This window comes from Phalacrocorax aristotelis, chromosome 5 (genome assembly GCF_949628215.1).
Source record: "Phalacrocorax aristotelis chromosome 5, bGulAri2.1, whole genome shotgun sequence".
NCBI classification, from domain to species: Eukaryota; Metazoa; Chordata; class Aves; order Suliformes; family Phalacrocoracidae; genus Phalacrocorax; species Phalacrocorax aristotelis.
The window spans coordinates 2,004,599-2,021,228 of record NC_134280.1 but is presented as its reverse complement, the minus strand read 5'-3'; the positions used below and the strand labels follow the sequence as shown (position 1 = coordinate 2,021,228).

The following is a 16,630-nucleotide window of genomic DNA, read 5'->3' as shown; positions in this document are numbered from 1 at the left end:
GTTAGCAATAGGCTCCTGCCTCCCTGCCTCCCTGCCTCCCTGCCTCCCTGCCTCCCTGCCTCCCTGCCTCCCTGCCTCCCTGCCTCCCTGCCTCCCTGCCTCCCTGCCTCCCTGCCTCCCTGCCTCCCTGCCTCCCTGCCTCCCTGCCTCCCTGCCTCCCTTTCCCTCGCAGAAGGGGTCAGAGTTAGGGGCAGGGTGAGGGATGGGACGAGGGGGTTCCCTCCCGGGCAGTGCAGTGTGGCACTGCTGCGAGCTGACCTCCTCCAGCGATGGCAAGTGAGGCGAGTTTGGGGCCGGGGTCTAGTTCTTAGGGAGTTTTACGTGAGGCTAAACAGACCTGATTGCCACCAAGCAGCTGCACCGCGGCACTGGGTGATCTCGTCGGTGTGTGTTCCATCTAGGGAGCGTTGTGAGATGAAGAATGCTGCACCAAGGCTTTAGGTGTTGTAGACCTTTAGTAGACCTCAGGTCAGGAGTAACTTAAGTGAGTGGGATGAGTAAGGACGGCTCGCTCATGACGGCTTTATGGCCCTGAGTCTACATCAAACAGGCACCGGCTCCCCTGGAGTTGGTTATCCCAGCAGAGGACAAGAGCCGAGTAGGTGCAAGCCATCCTTCATCGCTCAAGCCTTAAAGGGTGAGCACAAAACCCTGGCTTGCCGCTGCCTGCGCATCCTCTGTTCAGTAAAGATGTCTCTTCGTAACGTTATAAACTGGTTTCTTTTCACACTTGGTAAATTTAGAAAACGTGAAGGAACATTTACAAACTCAAAAATCGTACATATCTGACAACGAAGGGTGACGGTGTCAGTGTCTTTATGAATATACATGAACAGATCTGAACTGCGTGTTATGTTCTCTTTTTATTATTTTTGGAATTCAGTGACTTTTGGATCCTGGTTTCTGGGAAGATGTAGGCACCTCACAGTGCCAAGAAGTAAACCTGGATCCACTCAGGAGCCGATGTTTCGTTCTCAGGCTTGCCCTAGCCAGGGGAGGGGGCTGCTCTGTCTCAGTTTTATGAAGGTGGGAGGTATGGATTTGACTTATGAACCAATTTTGGATCTCCTTTGTAAGAACTCACTAGATACTAATAAAAGTTTTCAATAGTTCAGGCCGTGCCTTAAAACATCCCTGACTGTAATGCAGAAAAAACTAAGATTGCAGCTCATCATGGTGGAGACAGAGGAGATAAAACCAGGAGAACTGGAGGCAAAATGCAATAGACACAGCTGTTACAAAACTCTGTGAGGAACTGAGAAGTTTAACCGATGAGCTGGAGAGTAAGCTCAGGTTAGGAAATTCCAGGTGAGGATAGGGGGTCCTTGAAAGCTGCAGTTGCTGGAGTAAAGAGCAGAGCTTTGATGTCGGTATGTAAATCTGAACCTAATTTACAAGGGCCGAGAATATTGTTTTAAATGTATTAAAGCCCTGATCTTTTTCATCGATGCTGTTGTGAAGCCAAACTACCCAGGTTTGTTTTTCTGTCTGTCTGGTAGTAGTGCTAGTCGGGAATAATCCCCATCAGAGGACGGGCGGGAGGAGAAAGCGAGCCGGGAGTTAGGTCTCAGGAATAAAAGCTCCTCTGCCATGTCTCATAGAGGAGTGGGTGTTAACCTGCACCCTTCCCTGCCATGCTGCAGATGCTGTAGTTGCACGTGAGCTGTTTTTGGGATACCTTTATTTCATTTAAAGTTAACAGTGCCATTATGGAAGTGGGAAGTTTAACTCTTTGCTGAAACGGCTTGTGAATTTTGCCTTCCTCCAGCTCTGAAGTTGGCAGCATTGGTTGACTTGCCTTGCCTTGCCAGGCTGAGCATTGCTGCCGTACCAGCGCCTGGAGTGATTCAGGGATGGCTTTTTCCATCACTGTCTGGTGGATGGAAGTAGGCTGGTGGAAACATCTCATATTTTAGGGGTACATGTGCTCCGATTGTCTTACTAGTGCATGCAGCACCATTCATTGGAACAAATGGATCAGGAGGGCTCTGTCGTGTTTGTTGCTAGCACATTAATGTCATGATTCATAAATAAAAGGCATTTAGACTCAAAGATTATAAGATTAATAAGAAAGAGCAACAGCCTAATGCTATTAATTAGCAATGCTTATGCTTTTGAGCCAGTCAAGTTGCTGCTACGCTTGTTTTCCAAAACACTGAGCCTTTTAATTCATATTAAAACGAGGAATAAGATAGAAAAAAATACATCTCAGTTATCCCACCACCAGCATTGAAGCACGTGCTGCTGTTGCTGGTGTGACCTGGTCTGCAGTTCAAACCTGTACTTATGTGCTGGTCCTTCCCTGAGCGAAACCACGAATGCTGCTGAGTGTTTCAATATTTCTGTAATGCAGATAACCTCGGCCAGTTGGGCGCTTTATCCCTCCACAGCACGTGGGCTACTATTTTAGCATTTTCTCTGCATAATGCTAATAATACGTGGTGCTGCAGGAGTGCTTTGCCCCCGAGGCCTGGGGCCACCACGCGCGACCAGCAGCGGCTCCGTGGGCTGAGCCGGTGCCCCCCTTTTCCATGGAAGGGGACGGTGTGCAGATCCCCAAGGGCCAGGGTTGAGCCCAAGGGTGAAGCCGAGCGCTGCAGCGATGGTGCCTAACTCCTGCAAATCAGTCTCCAAAAAGAGACTTCAGTGCCAAAAAATGGAAACGGAGGCTACGTGGTTTCCATAGTAAATTCAGGTGCTCTGCCGACTCAAAACCCAATTTGAAACTGCTTTTCTGTGGAGACTTCTGAGGGACAAAGGTTGCAACCCGCAAGCCAGCCGGTCACAGCAAACGGAACAAGATTTATTCAGTTTTTAACAGGGCAGCGAAGTGCAACCCACAGATTTTACCTTGAGCTACGGTACAGTTTGGCGCTCAGTGACGAAGCTGTGCTTACATTTATTTCTCTCTACAACTACCTGAAAGGAGGTTGTAGCGAGGTGGGTTTGGTCTCTTCTCCCAAGTTACAAGCGGTAGAACAGGAGTAAATGGCCTCAAGCTGCATCAGGGGAGGTTTAGATTGGGTAGTAGGAAAAATTTCTTGCCTGCAAGAGCGGTCAGGCCCTGGCACAGGCTGCCCAGAGAGGTGGGGGAGTCACCGTCCCTGGGGGGGTTCAAACATGCAGACGTGGCACTTGGGGACATGGTTTAGGAGGCCTGGGGGTGTTGGGTTGGGGGTTGGACGTGATGATCCTAGAGGTCTTTTCCAACCTTAATGTTTCTATGATTCTATAGTCACTCTCTCTCGGGGGGTGGCACATGAAGTGCAAAGCTGCAATGCCTGCACCAGCGTCCTGCTTTCCTCTGGCTGCTCGCGGCCAGAAGATAACGTTGCTGTGTGGGAAACAACATTTTCCTGCCCTGTGCTGGACCACTGCTCTCGCTGTCACACTGAGACGGGTGAAATCATCTCCTCAGGGTGAGGCTAAATCTCGATGAATCCTGGTACGCAGCGGCGTTACCGAGTCATCTGGCCCCATGCTTTGGAGACGCTGTTGGGGCTGTGAGTTTCAATGGAGCTGGGCTTTGTTTCATAGGTTAAAAATACATATATTTCCTTGATGTGCTGTTGGTTTTATTTTTAACTCTTAAGCAATTTAATATTTTGTAGGTCTGCTAGTATTTCCCCCAGTTTTCCATCTGCTACTGTGATTAATTTAAGTTCTAGCTTTATAATGCCAACCCGGAGCAAACGGAATGGAAACCTTACCTATATTATTTGGCATGCAGCATTAGACATGAATAACTTTGGAATTTGTGGGGAAAAGAGAAGTTATGTGGTTTTGGAGCCAAAATGTGGTTGGAAACTGGCCCTTGCGGACAGCACGATGCTGTGCAGGATCTCGCTGCAGTTACTTTTGAGCGCAGTGCTCCAGATTTGTGTTTGTAGGTGTTTCTTGAGGAGTCGGAAACCTCACTCGGAGGCTGTAAAGCGGCAGCGCTCACTGATTTCCTACTGCCTCGCAGGGACCGAGGCAGAATGATGTGCCACAGGTTTGCTTTTTTTTTTCCTCTCTTCAGTCCTAGAAGCGGTGTGACGTAGTGGAAATTTGCAGTATGGTGAGGAAGGTGGGACTAATTCCCTAAGGCTGCGAATCTGTGGGAGGAGGGAGCGGAACAAAGCTGCAGAGCTCACCTGGGTTCAGATACTTGGCCTGGACTGGTGGGCATCAGCGTTTCACTCAGGGCTGTGAGACTCGGAGTGATGACAGGGTTCAGGAAGCAAAAGCCCAAACACAGGGAGGTTGTATCATGGCTGCTACATGGTCCAGCATGGGAGCTGTGGCATGGCCCCGGCAGCCTCGCAGTTTGTGCCACCATGCAGCTTGTTGGACTCGCGGCACTGACTTGAACTAAAACCAGCTTGGCCAGAAACAGTTATTTTTAATCTAGATGGAGTTCAGTACGAGCCATGTAGGCGTGTGCGCGGGGCCGGCTGGGGATGGGGATGCAGAGCAGCAGGGTGCAAGACAGTGGGGCTGCTTCAACTGCTGTTGCCTCTAAAAGGAATGGTCTTTTATGGCCCAAGACGGGATCCTAATGGAAGATGGGTATCCAGTGTAAAGGTGCAGTTCTGCTTCCTGAGCTGATCGAAGTCTGCTCTGCTGGCAGAGGGCCTCCAGCCACGTAAGTGCTGGTGGTGACATGGGGGATGGTAAGGGACGGCGTGGCTGGGGACACAGGCAGGAGCAGAGAGTGGGCCCATCCCTTCTGGCGACAGTGGAGATTTAGATTGTATTGGGAGTGGAATAGTTATGCTATCAAAAGGCTTCAAAGCATGGACTCTAATTAGGGTAAAGATGGGAAGAGAAATCACAGGTCATAGACCTGTAGTTAACTAAAAAACGCGGGTATGTGTGAAGCCCATCATTCCAAGAGCTGGAAGCGGCCAGGAGACATTTGTGAGTCATTTCACTGATCCCCAGAGAGCAAGAAATCCAGACTACTAGTGCATCTGGTTAGTTATGACTAGAGTCAAAACTATTGCAACTGGTAAGGTCAAGCCAGCCAATTCAGTAGCCTTCTTGCCATAGTCAGTGGTGCAACAGCTCAAGCTTATGCAATTAGATATAGTATGCTTGGATTTCAGAAAGCCAATTGGTATAGTGCCATGCATAAACATAAAGAAAATCTATTGCTTCTCATTTAAGTAAAAATACCATGGTTTAGAAGCTAGTTTTCCGTCAGGGAATGGTTGTTAACAGTAAGAGCAGCTGAAGACCAGCATTAGTCCGGGTTTTAGAGAAGGTACGATCTACACCTGCGTTATTTTGTACAAAGAAACAAGGGTTGTTTGGTACAGCCACTCAGCCTTGATGAAGGTGTACGTTGAGTGGGCTCAGGAGTGCTGGGGCAGCAGCCTGGAGGCTGTAGGAGAGCCGAGCCGAAGGACCGGCAGCAGCCAGGGATCAGGAGGTCCGATTCAGCAGATGTCTCATAGTTGGGGAGAAGGGCGTGTGTGGTGCAGAAATAAACTTGCACGACAAGCGGAGAGCCTCAGGTTGTGAGAACGTCTTGCGATAGTTTCCAGTAAATGAGGGCAATTTGATCCAGTTGCTAAGAAAGCCATTCAAACTGATCTGTGTGTAAAACACAAAAGTTGATGTCAAACTGACTCTGCCTGCATGAGAAGCCCTGGCCCAAATGCATTCCCTCCTTAGAGCATGAGTGATGAGGCCAGAGGCAGTAGTTTCCTTCCCAGTTCCCTCCAGAAGAGATGAAGGAAGGGGCTAGAGGGGCTGCTGGGTGACCCGCCGTGGTTTGCCTCAGCGGAGGGCCCTGCCCACAGCACGGTAATGGACTTGGTGCACAAGCGGGTTTCAAAACTGCTTTACATCTCTTATTGGGAAGTGAGTAGGTGCAAATCATCCACTGCTTACTCACAGGGATCTGAGCCTGGTTGCCCACAATGCATTCATAAATAATTTTACCTGTCGGACCAGGGCAGGGGGTATCTGAAGCGAATTGCAGTAGTTGTTGAAATACATGAAATGGTTGTGCGCAGCAAAACGACGCGGAGCGGAGGAGTTCACATTTCAGAATGAGATCAGATTTAATTCATTTCAAAATGAGATCACTGGAACCTGCTGCCTGGGTCTTGTTTTCCCTGTTTCAGGCTTTCATCCGTGCTGAACTCTTGCCATGGCTGAATTCTGCAAAGGTTTCCAGGCAGGTTTCTTGTCTGAGCGCCAGCCTGGTTGGGTAAGCTGATTAGCTGTAAGATCAGAGTTTGACAAGGGGTGTATTGCAGGTAAACAGTGAAGCTTTTCCTACAGCTGGGATTTAGCATAGCTATGAAATATGTTTGCGTCCTCAGAGGTAAGGATTGGTGCTTGAAGAAGCCCCAGGAAAAATACCAAGAAGTGCATTAAAGTGATAAGTAGAACTGATAAGGTACATGGTGAGAGACTGAGAGGAGAATCGAGCGCAGATATGATCACAGTCTATAAGTACTGTCGACATGAGAGCACAGATGAGCAAAAGGAAGAGTATTTGTTATCTGATGGAAAGCAAGCTTTAGGAAGAGCAGTCATCACAGCAGCAGGGTGGTGGAAGGGGTCCCCAGGAGTGGGTGACACTCGTCAGCCAGGACAGAGGGAGATGAGGTCTTGTGGGACAATGGCAAATACATCTGCAACGTGCAGATCAGGTGGGGAACTGCCCTCTCGTTGCCTCCCTCAGTGGTCCAGCATGGACCAGGAGGTACAAGTGCACCAGAGGGGTGTCTTGGGGGTCTGTGGTATTCCTGGTAAGGAGAGGCATTTGCTGTCACGCCGAAGATGTGGAAGGATGGTGTTCAGGGCATGCATCGCTGTTCCTGCCTGTGCTCCTGTGCTTTTAGGGGGGGTGCTGGCAGGGTGCAGCGGTGGGAGGGGAGGTGGTGGCTGCATCGCGCCAGCGTGCCCGGGGATGCCCTCGGGCGAGGGGGACCCCTGCGCCGAGCCTCATGGGGGGCTGCTCCCTCCGGGCGCAGGGAAGGCAGATGGCTGCAGCAGCTCGGCTCCTCCGCCCTGCCTCCTCGCAGCTATCGCTGCCTGCGGGCAGGAATGCCACATCTGCTCCTGCATCACACCCGAGCCCTCCCGGTTTCCAGCCCGGGCTGCACGAGTAAACCCAGGGAGACGGAAATCTGAAACTGTGGCCATGAGGGAGCGGGGCCAGGAGCAGCCCTGGCCCTGCGCCTGCCTCCCCCCAGGCCTGGGCTGAGCTGAGCTGGGCTGGGCTGGGAGCAGGCTGACAGTCAGCCTGGCCTGTGAGCTAGCAATGCAACGGAGGCATGAAAGCCCTGGGGAGGTGTAGGGAAAGGATAGTCCTGCGTCGTACCCAAGCACTGGAATATGAGCAGGGAAAGTCTCGTCTTTGCAATGGGGAGGTAGTGCTCAGCCAGCCAAAAACGGTGCTGGAAAATGTTGCTGTTGATGGCCAGACACTGCCAGTTAACCTCTTGGCTCTCCTTCAAAGCCGCTCATCCCCCAAAGCTCGCCCAGGTGTTGCGGTGTCCGTCGGTGCTGTATGCACCATGGCACAGGGATTGCCCGTGGCACCTGCGGTCCCCATCCGGGGCTGGGACCTGGTATCAGTGCAGGGGTCTCTGTGGGTCTCTTCCATACCTGGAGCTGAGTACGTTTCCCACGGTGTACTTTAAAAATAGCAATTCCTGATGCATGACAACTCAACCTAGGCATTGAAATTCTTTAATTATCACTCCATCTCATACACAGTACGTCCTGTGTGTCTGCTTGCATTCAGGTGTGGCTGCGTTATCACCCTGGGTCTCACCGGGCCCTTTCTAGGGCTCAAATTCTGGTTTTATAGTGTGCCGTTCAGGGTAAGCAGACTGGGGGCCAGCAGGCTGGGCTCATCGTAACAGAGGCTCTTGATGGGGTTTGTGGCAGCTCGGCCTGTCCATGTCCCTCCTCTTCTGTTACCTGGGAGAGGGTTTGGGCGAGGAAACGGAGGAGCTCTGGGCCCCAGGCTGTACGAGTCCGGCTGTAGCAGAGTATGATCTGGGAGTGTTTGTGAGGATCCCTAGGCCAGCCTGCTTTTAATTAGTCTGTAAAACTGCCTATTGCACAGGTTGTGAAGATGTGTGCTTCTAGAGCAGAGTGTTTCGGTACCTAAACACCGATTTATTGATTACTGCTTCACTTATTTAACAGCCTTTGGTTCTGGCCTCTTTTTGTGCCTCCCGCAGCCTTTTTAGAACTAAACATGGAAGGGTAGTGCCTGCTGGCTCTGGAGACATGCACACCACTGCCCTGATCCGCCTGCAGCGTCCAGTGCCGCAGGGCCCGGCTGGCGCTTCGCTCCCAGACCAGCAGCGGTCCGGGATGGACCGCCAGAGGCTGGTGATCCTGAAGGGTTAATCGGGGATAACTCGGCTGGGAATGCGAGCTGGACTCTGAGCTGGAGACCAAGAGGTGCTTAGTGGGTTTTTCATGCAGCCGCTTCACCTTGCTGCGCGCCGCTGGGCTCGTAGAGAGGCTCTCCAGGCTTGGTGACTGCAAAGCTCTCGAGGCATTCCCGGGTCCCCTAGGAGCGTAAGCACGACAGTTATGCTGCACATTTAGAGACACATCTCTTAAGAAAACTGCCTTGGGAGCGAGCAGCCAGCCTATCCCGCCCTACCCCAAGCCCATGGAAAGATATCTCAGCTGACATCAAAGGAGCCAGCAGATGATAGGCATCTTCTAATTGCTGCCTCTCCCTGCCTTCTGACTCGGTACTGCAGGTTGTCATTCACAGCCTCGTTATCTTTGCCTGTGCGAGTAGCACAACAGTCGCTGGGCAGCAGCAGCCCTACCTGTGGGATCTGTATTATCCAGATAAGGTTGCACATGGTGACATTTAAAAACCTGAATAGTGTCTTGCTGTTGAAATAAAATGAAATGGCATTTCAAGATCTTGTTTGGAGAGAACCAGCCGTCTGCAGTCCCCAGCCCGTGGCCGGAGTGTGCGTTTCCCTTAGGCGTGAGCTTAAACCGGGGCAGGCGGAGGGAAGAGGGGATGTGGTGCACCACAGGGACCCGTCTGGGGTGGAAGGTGGCCGCTGTGCCACCGCAGCACAGGGGAGCCCTGTCCTCTTCTCCGGATGGAGGTGGCTGGCCCTGAGCTCCAGTCGCTCACCTCCTCCCGCGTCCCAGTGTGGCCCGGCACCGAGCTCTGCCCTTCGGTGCCTTGTGATTCACTGGTGCTTTTGGGGCCAAAGATGACATTTAGAGGGAATGTTTCTGAATAACCCTGTCAACAGGAACTCACATAAAACAATTAAAGCAACCGCAGCCATGTTGCATTGGTTTGCTCATGTCTGACTCCATCTGAGCCTGAGCCCTCTGTGGTCCCTCACGTTTGCTTTCTCTTTCTCTGCAGAATGCGATGAACTTGCCGCCTGACAAAGCCCGGCTGCTGAGGCAGTACGACAACGAGAAGAAGTGGGAGCTCATCTGCGACCAGGTAAGGGTGGCCAGAAGGGCTTTTGGCAGACGTCCTGGTGAGAGCACAAACTGGGTTTCGTCAGCAGTGCCCGTGGGCTTGGAAGAGGACCTTGCAGAGGACACGGGTTTGAATGGATTCAAACACTCATATTTTGGCCTTACACATCTTTTTTGCTGCCTAAGTTGCACCTATTGGTGCAATTCATAGAAGCCTTTTAAGAATAATTCCCTTTTTTGCCACAGAGCGACATTTCTTTCCCCTCTGATGTTACCATCACCCCTGTGCCTGTTTCCTCTGGGAAGTGAATGCTGCTTATTTTGCCTGAAGAGACTGACCTTCAGTCTCCTCTCAGCAAGTGCTTCGAGTTTGGTCTTTCTCAACCTGTGTAACATGAACGAATGGTCTCGATTGGTGAGGATTTGGCTTTCCGCATCACGAGCCATCGTCGCGGTAGCTGTCGCCTTCAGGGAGGTGCGACGGTGATGCAGCCTGAACTGCTCTTCGCCTCCAGAGGCTGAACAACAACCTCGGATTAAGCAGCACCATATGCCGAGGCATCTTTTGTATATGAGCTCTGCTGTGGCGTGCGGACTTGGCAGCAATAGAGAACAATTAACAGGCCGTCTCTGCTGTGACAAATGAACAGAAACTGCATTATTTAGAGAAGGTGAAGCATGCAAAAGGTAGGATGTGCATCTGTGAGCCAACAGCAAATTCAGGTTCTGCCATAAACTTCAAAAGTAATCACTAATGAAAATAATTGATCCAGGCCTGAGAAAGTAGGGTGTTTCCTTGAAGTGTAAACACAGCAGTACCAGGATGAGAGTTTGGCAGAAGGTACAGTCATGCTGTGAGGTCAGGAACGTTTTAATAAATAGATTTGTGGGACTTTTCCTATTTAGCTATTACAGAGGTGGAGCTGCTGATAAAATCCAGCTACCTTAAAGTAGAGCTGAATAAAGAATTACTTGCTTTACTTGCTTTTTTCCATGAGTTTTGTGTGCACAGAATGTAAAGCATTGAGCTATTTAAAGTTTCAGTGTAGTGAGACACTGAACAAATTGCTTAATCTACTGTAAGTGATTTGTTTCATGGATGTTTGCTTAGAGCATGCACACTTGGAGCGTGCACACGTAAGCGTGAGCTTTGTGCTGGAGCCTGCGTGCTGTCTTTGCACTGAGTTGGCAGCAGGGCAGGCAGAAGCAGTTAGATCACGGCCTCAGTGTGCAAACTCCCACCTCAGAGCGGATCCACCCTTTGCAACGTGCAGCTGCTGCTGATTCACGCCTGAACTCTGCAGCAGGATAGGAGGGATGAGCAGATGGAAATGCAGTGAAGGAAATTTGCAGTCTGGAGTAACCGCGTATCTTAATAGCTCCTTGCACAACACTGAGTCCACCCCTGGGCTGGGATGAGTCTGCTTCCCGTCGCTTGGAGGGGTAGGCAGAGAAGCAGCGCAGGACTGTTGTAACCAGCCCTGCGGAGCCCAACACTGCGAGGATCCTGAAGGGGATGGGAGGTGACGGTGTGCTGCCCTTCCATCCGAGGCGGGAGATGCTTGGGCGATAAGGGGCTGCGGATCTGTGGTCTGTCGCAGCTCCCCGGCTGCCCTGGCATCCCTGGTGGGTGCTTGCCAGCCGCTGAATGTTAGAGCAGCGAGAAGCAGGCATCTGTAAAAGCACCATAATACCGCAGGTGGGCTGTGAAATATTTGTATATGTCCACATAATTATGGTGCGTGGCTAAAAGCACTTCCTGGAACGGATTTTGTACAGGACGTATGGTTTTGGTGTGAATGCAAATTTTGACAGCTATTTTTTATTGGTATCACCCATTGCACCATTTTCACCCATTTTTGCTTTGTGAAGGACTGAGGATGTAAATTAATGTAACAGCTTGAGGAAATGAACTCTTACCCTCCTGTGCTGGTTTTCAACTTATGTCTGAAAGGAAAAAGGGTCCAGAGGTTGCCCTTAAATTATATTTTCTAAATAGTCTGTAAAGCTGACCCTGGCCATTTGTGAAATATGTTGAGAATATTAGGGGAGAGTTTGGCCCCCAAAAGGAACTCTCATATTTGCAGAAGTGGGGTTAATGAAAGTAAGGAGCTGCCAGTCTTCTAGTAGTAATAACAATAATAACAATAACAACAACAATAATAATAATGATAATAATAATAATAATAATCAGACGTGAGTAGGACTGAGCGTGTTGTAGTGAATTGTTGTAAAGGTTGCTGGGCTGGCTGTGGGGGCTTGTCCTGTGCGGTATTTTCTGCTCCTTTGTCTATAAACCTTGGAAGCCATCTAAGCATTGCTGTAGGTGGCCTGAAACCTTGCTCCCTACCTCTCTGACTTGTGAAGGAGGAGGAGGAGAAGAGCAAAGCCAGTAAACCTGTTGCCCATCCTGGAGAGGGCCAAATGGTGATCATCTGGGGCTGAGCATTGGGAAGGACCCAGGCAGGGAAGAGGATCCCATGTCCTGGCGTGGCGAGCCACCGGAGAGCTTTCCGGAGAGCCACGTTTGGTGGTACTCAGGGCCTCTTTATCCAGCTGCATGCCATGAGGTGTTGGGGAAGGGGGGGCACAGATGTTGAGGGAAGAGGTTGGGGACGTCTTACAAAGTTCTTCGTTGCCCTCTAATGGCAAATTGTGGCAGGGGCATCGCCGTGTCCTCACCTTTGGAGACACTGGAGGTGTGTGCACGGAGTAACAAATTAAGAGACCTAAGGTGAAAGTCATGCAATTTACATCCAAAATATCTTCACCGAGATATTTGTAGAACTCTCTCCCTTTCCTAATGAAACTCCTAATGAAGGCAGGTGCCAGCTGTTTCGGAGGCTGGTGGCCAGCGTGGAGCTCGCTGGGGTGGTGGTGGGTTTCTCCAGCAGCTTCCCAGTTGGGGGTCCTGTGCCACCCCTCAGCTCTGCTTCCAGGGGGCTCGAGCCCCTCTGTGCCTGCGTCAGGGGTAATTACACCTCCAACAAGGCCACGTGTGGTGCATCGGCAAGGTGCCACGTTCCGCTTTAGGGTTTATTTGCAGCTGAGAAGTGTCCAGGTACGGGTCCTGTTGGAAACACAGCCCCAGGTGAGCAGGTTGTGCTGCAGCAGTCCCCGAGTCCTCCAGCTCCCCGGGCGAAACCCCGGCTCTGCCGAAGAGCAGGGTGGTGTTCCCCCGGGAGGGGAGGGCGGCCTGGGCTCGCTGCCCGGCTGAGCATCATGGTGGAGGGCGAGCCCAGGCACAGAAATTTGGCATTGTGAGATTCAGCTATCAAAAATAGACAGTGTACAAGATAGCCTGGAGAAAGATAACATCTGAAACCGCGGAGGGACCGTTGGACTTGTGCTCATTTACACTTAGGTTCAACAAGCGTTGACTATAGTGGTTAGATCTTTCTCTAAATGAGGCAAAAATGTTAATCACTAAGCTCTCTGTTATATCACAAAAGAGGTCAGTGCGCACTAGCGTGTGCTACACACCCACACGCCCTTTAAGCCAGGCTTGCTTTGGTGCCCCTTCCTCCTCTGCCGCTGTTCATTGAGCACTGGAAAGGGAAAATGGCCTGCAGCCTTCCCAGCCTTCCCCTCCATAAACCAGGTCTGGGGAGAGGCAGGTTCTCAATATTATTATTATTTTTGGGTTTTTTTGTGAGATTGTGCGCTATGGGCTGATGGAGAGCGTAACAGCACAGAGCTGCGGTGGTCCGTGCTCGCCATTTCAAAGTCTAGGGCACCAGGGAGTGCTGACAAATATCTCGGTGTCCTTTGGACTTGGGATGGGAGTTATTGAAAGGCAGGCCAGGCCACGTCCAGGCTGCAGGCAGGGCAGTGGTGCAGGCAGCCCTCCGGCGCGTGGCCCGTGGGTCTCGGGTGGATGGCTGATGAGGAAGGGGACAGGCGGCGGCTGCTGGACGGGACTGAGCGAGGAGCAGGGTTTCGCGGGGATGCTGTGCTGTTTGTTGCCTGACACAACTATCTCGGGTGAGCCCCAGACCTCTCCTCAGAAATACGATGAAGAGACAGTGGTTGAAAAGTGACACCTCACGCTGTGTGTTACCATACGGTGCCATTATTGCAGCAGAGATTTTTTGACAACATTCAATGAAGCATTGTCCGCATCTTTGCACATGCTGCAGTAGCCATTTACAGCTCTGTTTTGAGACACTTTGCATTAAAAAAATATTTTGTGTACAGCTGAATCTCCCCTGTTGTGGGTAAAATACAGGCTAGAAAATCCAGTGTTTTATGGACCTCACAAGCAGTTGGATGGTAGAGAATGCTCATGGCTGCATTTATCCATCTGGCTGGCCCTGTGAGACGTGCCTCCCTGGAAATCGAGACAGCGAGTGATGAAGCAGTCGGAGGTACCTGCACAGGGCACGAGGGCTCCAAGGCTCAGCGGCATGAGGCCGGGCAGGGGTTGGCATCCCCGGCTGCTCAGGGAGCTTCTGCGGCTCTCGTGCCTCTTGGCTGCTCCCTTGCAGAAGCGCTGGTTTTGCGGAAAATGAGTAGTGGTGTAAACGGATCCCTCTGCCCCCTAATTAGCACAGAGATGAATGGCTGCTGTAGTTTCATTCCCTAAGAAGACATATAAAGTGACATACTGCCCTGCTGGCGGGCTGGCTGGATTGCTGGGGCAGGACTGAGCTGCCCTCCAGGTCTGTGTGGGATGGGCGATGGGTGGTGGAAACGTGCACCACGTTTACGATGTGTTTGTGCCTTGGGAGTGAGAAGAGATGGGTCTCTGGCCCTGCTTGTCCACCTCCTTTCACCAGCGTTCATTGTGCATGTGCTTTATGCTCTCCTAGCAGCTCCCGCCCGCCCGCCGGGGTTTCTGACAAGCATCAGCACCGAGTTGGATGCAGCGTGTGTTTACCTAATGTATATGAATCTTAAGAATGAAACAAGTTAGTGAAGGTATTAATAACAACAACAACAGCAACAATAATAATAACAACATATGTCACTAATGCAGAAAATGTCCTGAATGTTTTTGGAAGCAAAAGATCTCTGGAAAAGCCATAATTTCCTGGTTACGGAATTAATAAGTTTTCCAGATTTGGGTGAACAAGAGATGTGTCAAGTTCTTTGTAGGATCACATGGAAGAGGAAATGCAGAAAGCCAGCAGTTTCTCTTTGCTGCTGAAGTAAAGCCCCAATCCAGCCCCATTTTTTTGGTATCTGTCAGAAAAGAAAATGCTAATTCTGGAGACTGCTGGTAAAAGAAGCACAGGAGGGGTGTTGTGCTCCCCCGCCCAAGCTTTTTCCTGAATTCTCATCATTTATTACCCTTTAGGGAGGTGCTGGGCACCAGGTCATCTCACTGCTCTCTGGTCCGGTGCTCCTGTCGCTGGCTGCTGGCATGCCCTTCTCTGCGCTTCTCTGCTGTTCTGGCTTATAGCAGCACTCCTCAGCAATTTTTCAAGTAACAAAGAGCCTTTTATCCTTGGGAAATTAAGTTAGTTTGCTTTCGAGGTGGCTGACAAAGGCAGGGTTGAGTTATTGCTGGTCTGCACCTTTCTCCTTTCAGGGCTGTAGATAGTCTTGGTGCTTATATGAGTCACGTAGTGGAGATAAAATAGGTTTCATTGGGATTTATTAACTTTGTTGTGTCTGAATGGCCCAGTCCTGGGGCGACCGGGAGGGGAAGCCACCACGTCCCAGTCACGATGTCACCCACTGGCTTACGCTTTTTGCTCGGCGAAGTTTGGAGACTCAAATAGGGATTGAAAACTTTATATGTGTGTGGTAAAAATCCCCAGCTTCCTCGTTCAAATAGTGTTAAACCCCTCGCCGTATAAATTCATATTTTGAAAGCATATTTGGCCAGTGAGCGATTGCAAATTGCCAAAAGTGGAAAGGAGTTGCAGACAGGAAAAAGCAACAGTTTTTAACTTGTTATTTACGGTATCTAAAGGCAAGTGGATTACGTGTGAACAGCGGTGCCTCACTGTTAGCTGGGAAGCGTGTTTGTCTCTATAGGGAAGTAAATGTTCTCAAGCAGGACCAGAGGACCTTCAGAGGACCCCGGGTTGGCCAGCCTGCACAGTCTCTTACAGCATTTGTGGCAAGCGAAATACCAGACTGCAGTCACGCTGATCGGACGAGCGCCGTGCCCTCCCACCCCCCGCAAGCTCTGGCAGAGCATCATTTTTCTGGGAGGGCGATGGCTGCAAGCAGGCGTTCAGGGTGTCCGGGAGGTGCTGGGGAGCCTCGGGCTGCCCTCGCTGCACAGCGCCGAGCCCTGGTTCTTGCAGCTTGTGATGTATCAGCCCCTAATATAAAACAGTCAAAGCTGGATAAACCGAGACAGTACTCGTAGCCAGGAAAGGGCAATTTTAAAGGCTAATCCCTCATGGCTTTCCAAAGCAGGAAAAAAAACACTTTAAGGGGCTATAAAAATGTTTCCAGGACTAGATGTTTACCACAAGTGGTTCTTGGTCACTAGTTAGCGAAGAGCATCGCTGGTATCTGTTGTTCATGGTTAAGGTCTTTAAAATCCTTCAACCCAAATAATTCTACTATACGGTAACGAGCAGCATCTTTTTTTAATGAAGCTGCTGTAGAGATTATTACATAAATACGTAATTACAGCTATGTTTTAAGAAAACAAACAAAAATATATAGTGTCTGCATCACAGACTACTAAATGTGCTCGTTGAATCTCATTAAGCATTTAATTTTGAAGACTCCAGATATTGAAACTGGCAGTTAGGAAAAGCTCCTTTCACTTTAGCAGATGATAGCTGATTAGTTAGTAAGAGTAACGAATCCGTAAGAGTAAAGCAGCTTCTCTGGAGGATTAGACTGAACACAGCAGAGCTACATTGGCATGAGAGAACCCCCCAAAATGGGAAGGAATAAATATGAGAGCTAACGTGGGGCCTTGTTAGCCTGGGACTTTGCTGTGCCTGCCGGTGCTCTCGTGTCACCCAACGCTCTTCAGGAGCAGACCTTCAGCTTGGTCCTCCACCGCTTCACTCCATCACATGCAGATGCAAAGAATAATATTTGGACGTGGTTATTACGAAGTAGCACAGTGAAAACACTTCTACCTTCATGTGCTTTTTGTAGAGGAGGCTGTGGTTATTCAAATGCTGTAATGTCTCTGGAGCTAATATAAAACTGTTGAGGGGGAAAATGAGAAGTGGTGGTGGTCTCTGAGGTCCAGATACCTCTGTAACTCTTTACTAGT

General features: G+C 50.4%; 1 protein-coding gene across 7 annotated transcripts in view; it reads left to right on the top strand.

Annotated features, from left to right (window-relative positions):
* The window catches only part of FMNL2 (formin like 2), a 152,783-nt gene that overhangs the window by 70,647 nt on the left and 65,506 nt on the right, over positions 1-16,630 (top strand). For all 7 annotated transcript variants that reach the window (XM_075092720.1, XM_075092725.1, XM_075092723.1 and 4 more), the window contains exon 2: positions 9,371-9,454. In XM_075092720.1, the coding sequence (XP_074948821.1) occupies positions 9,371-9,454 (84 nt within the window). The remainder of the gene's footprint in view (positions 1-9,370; positions 9,455-16,630) is intronic.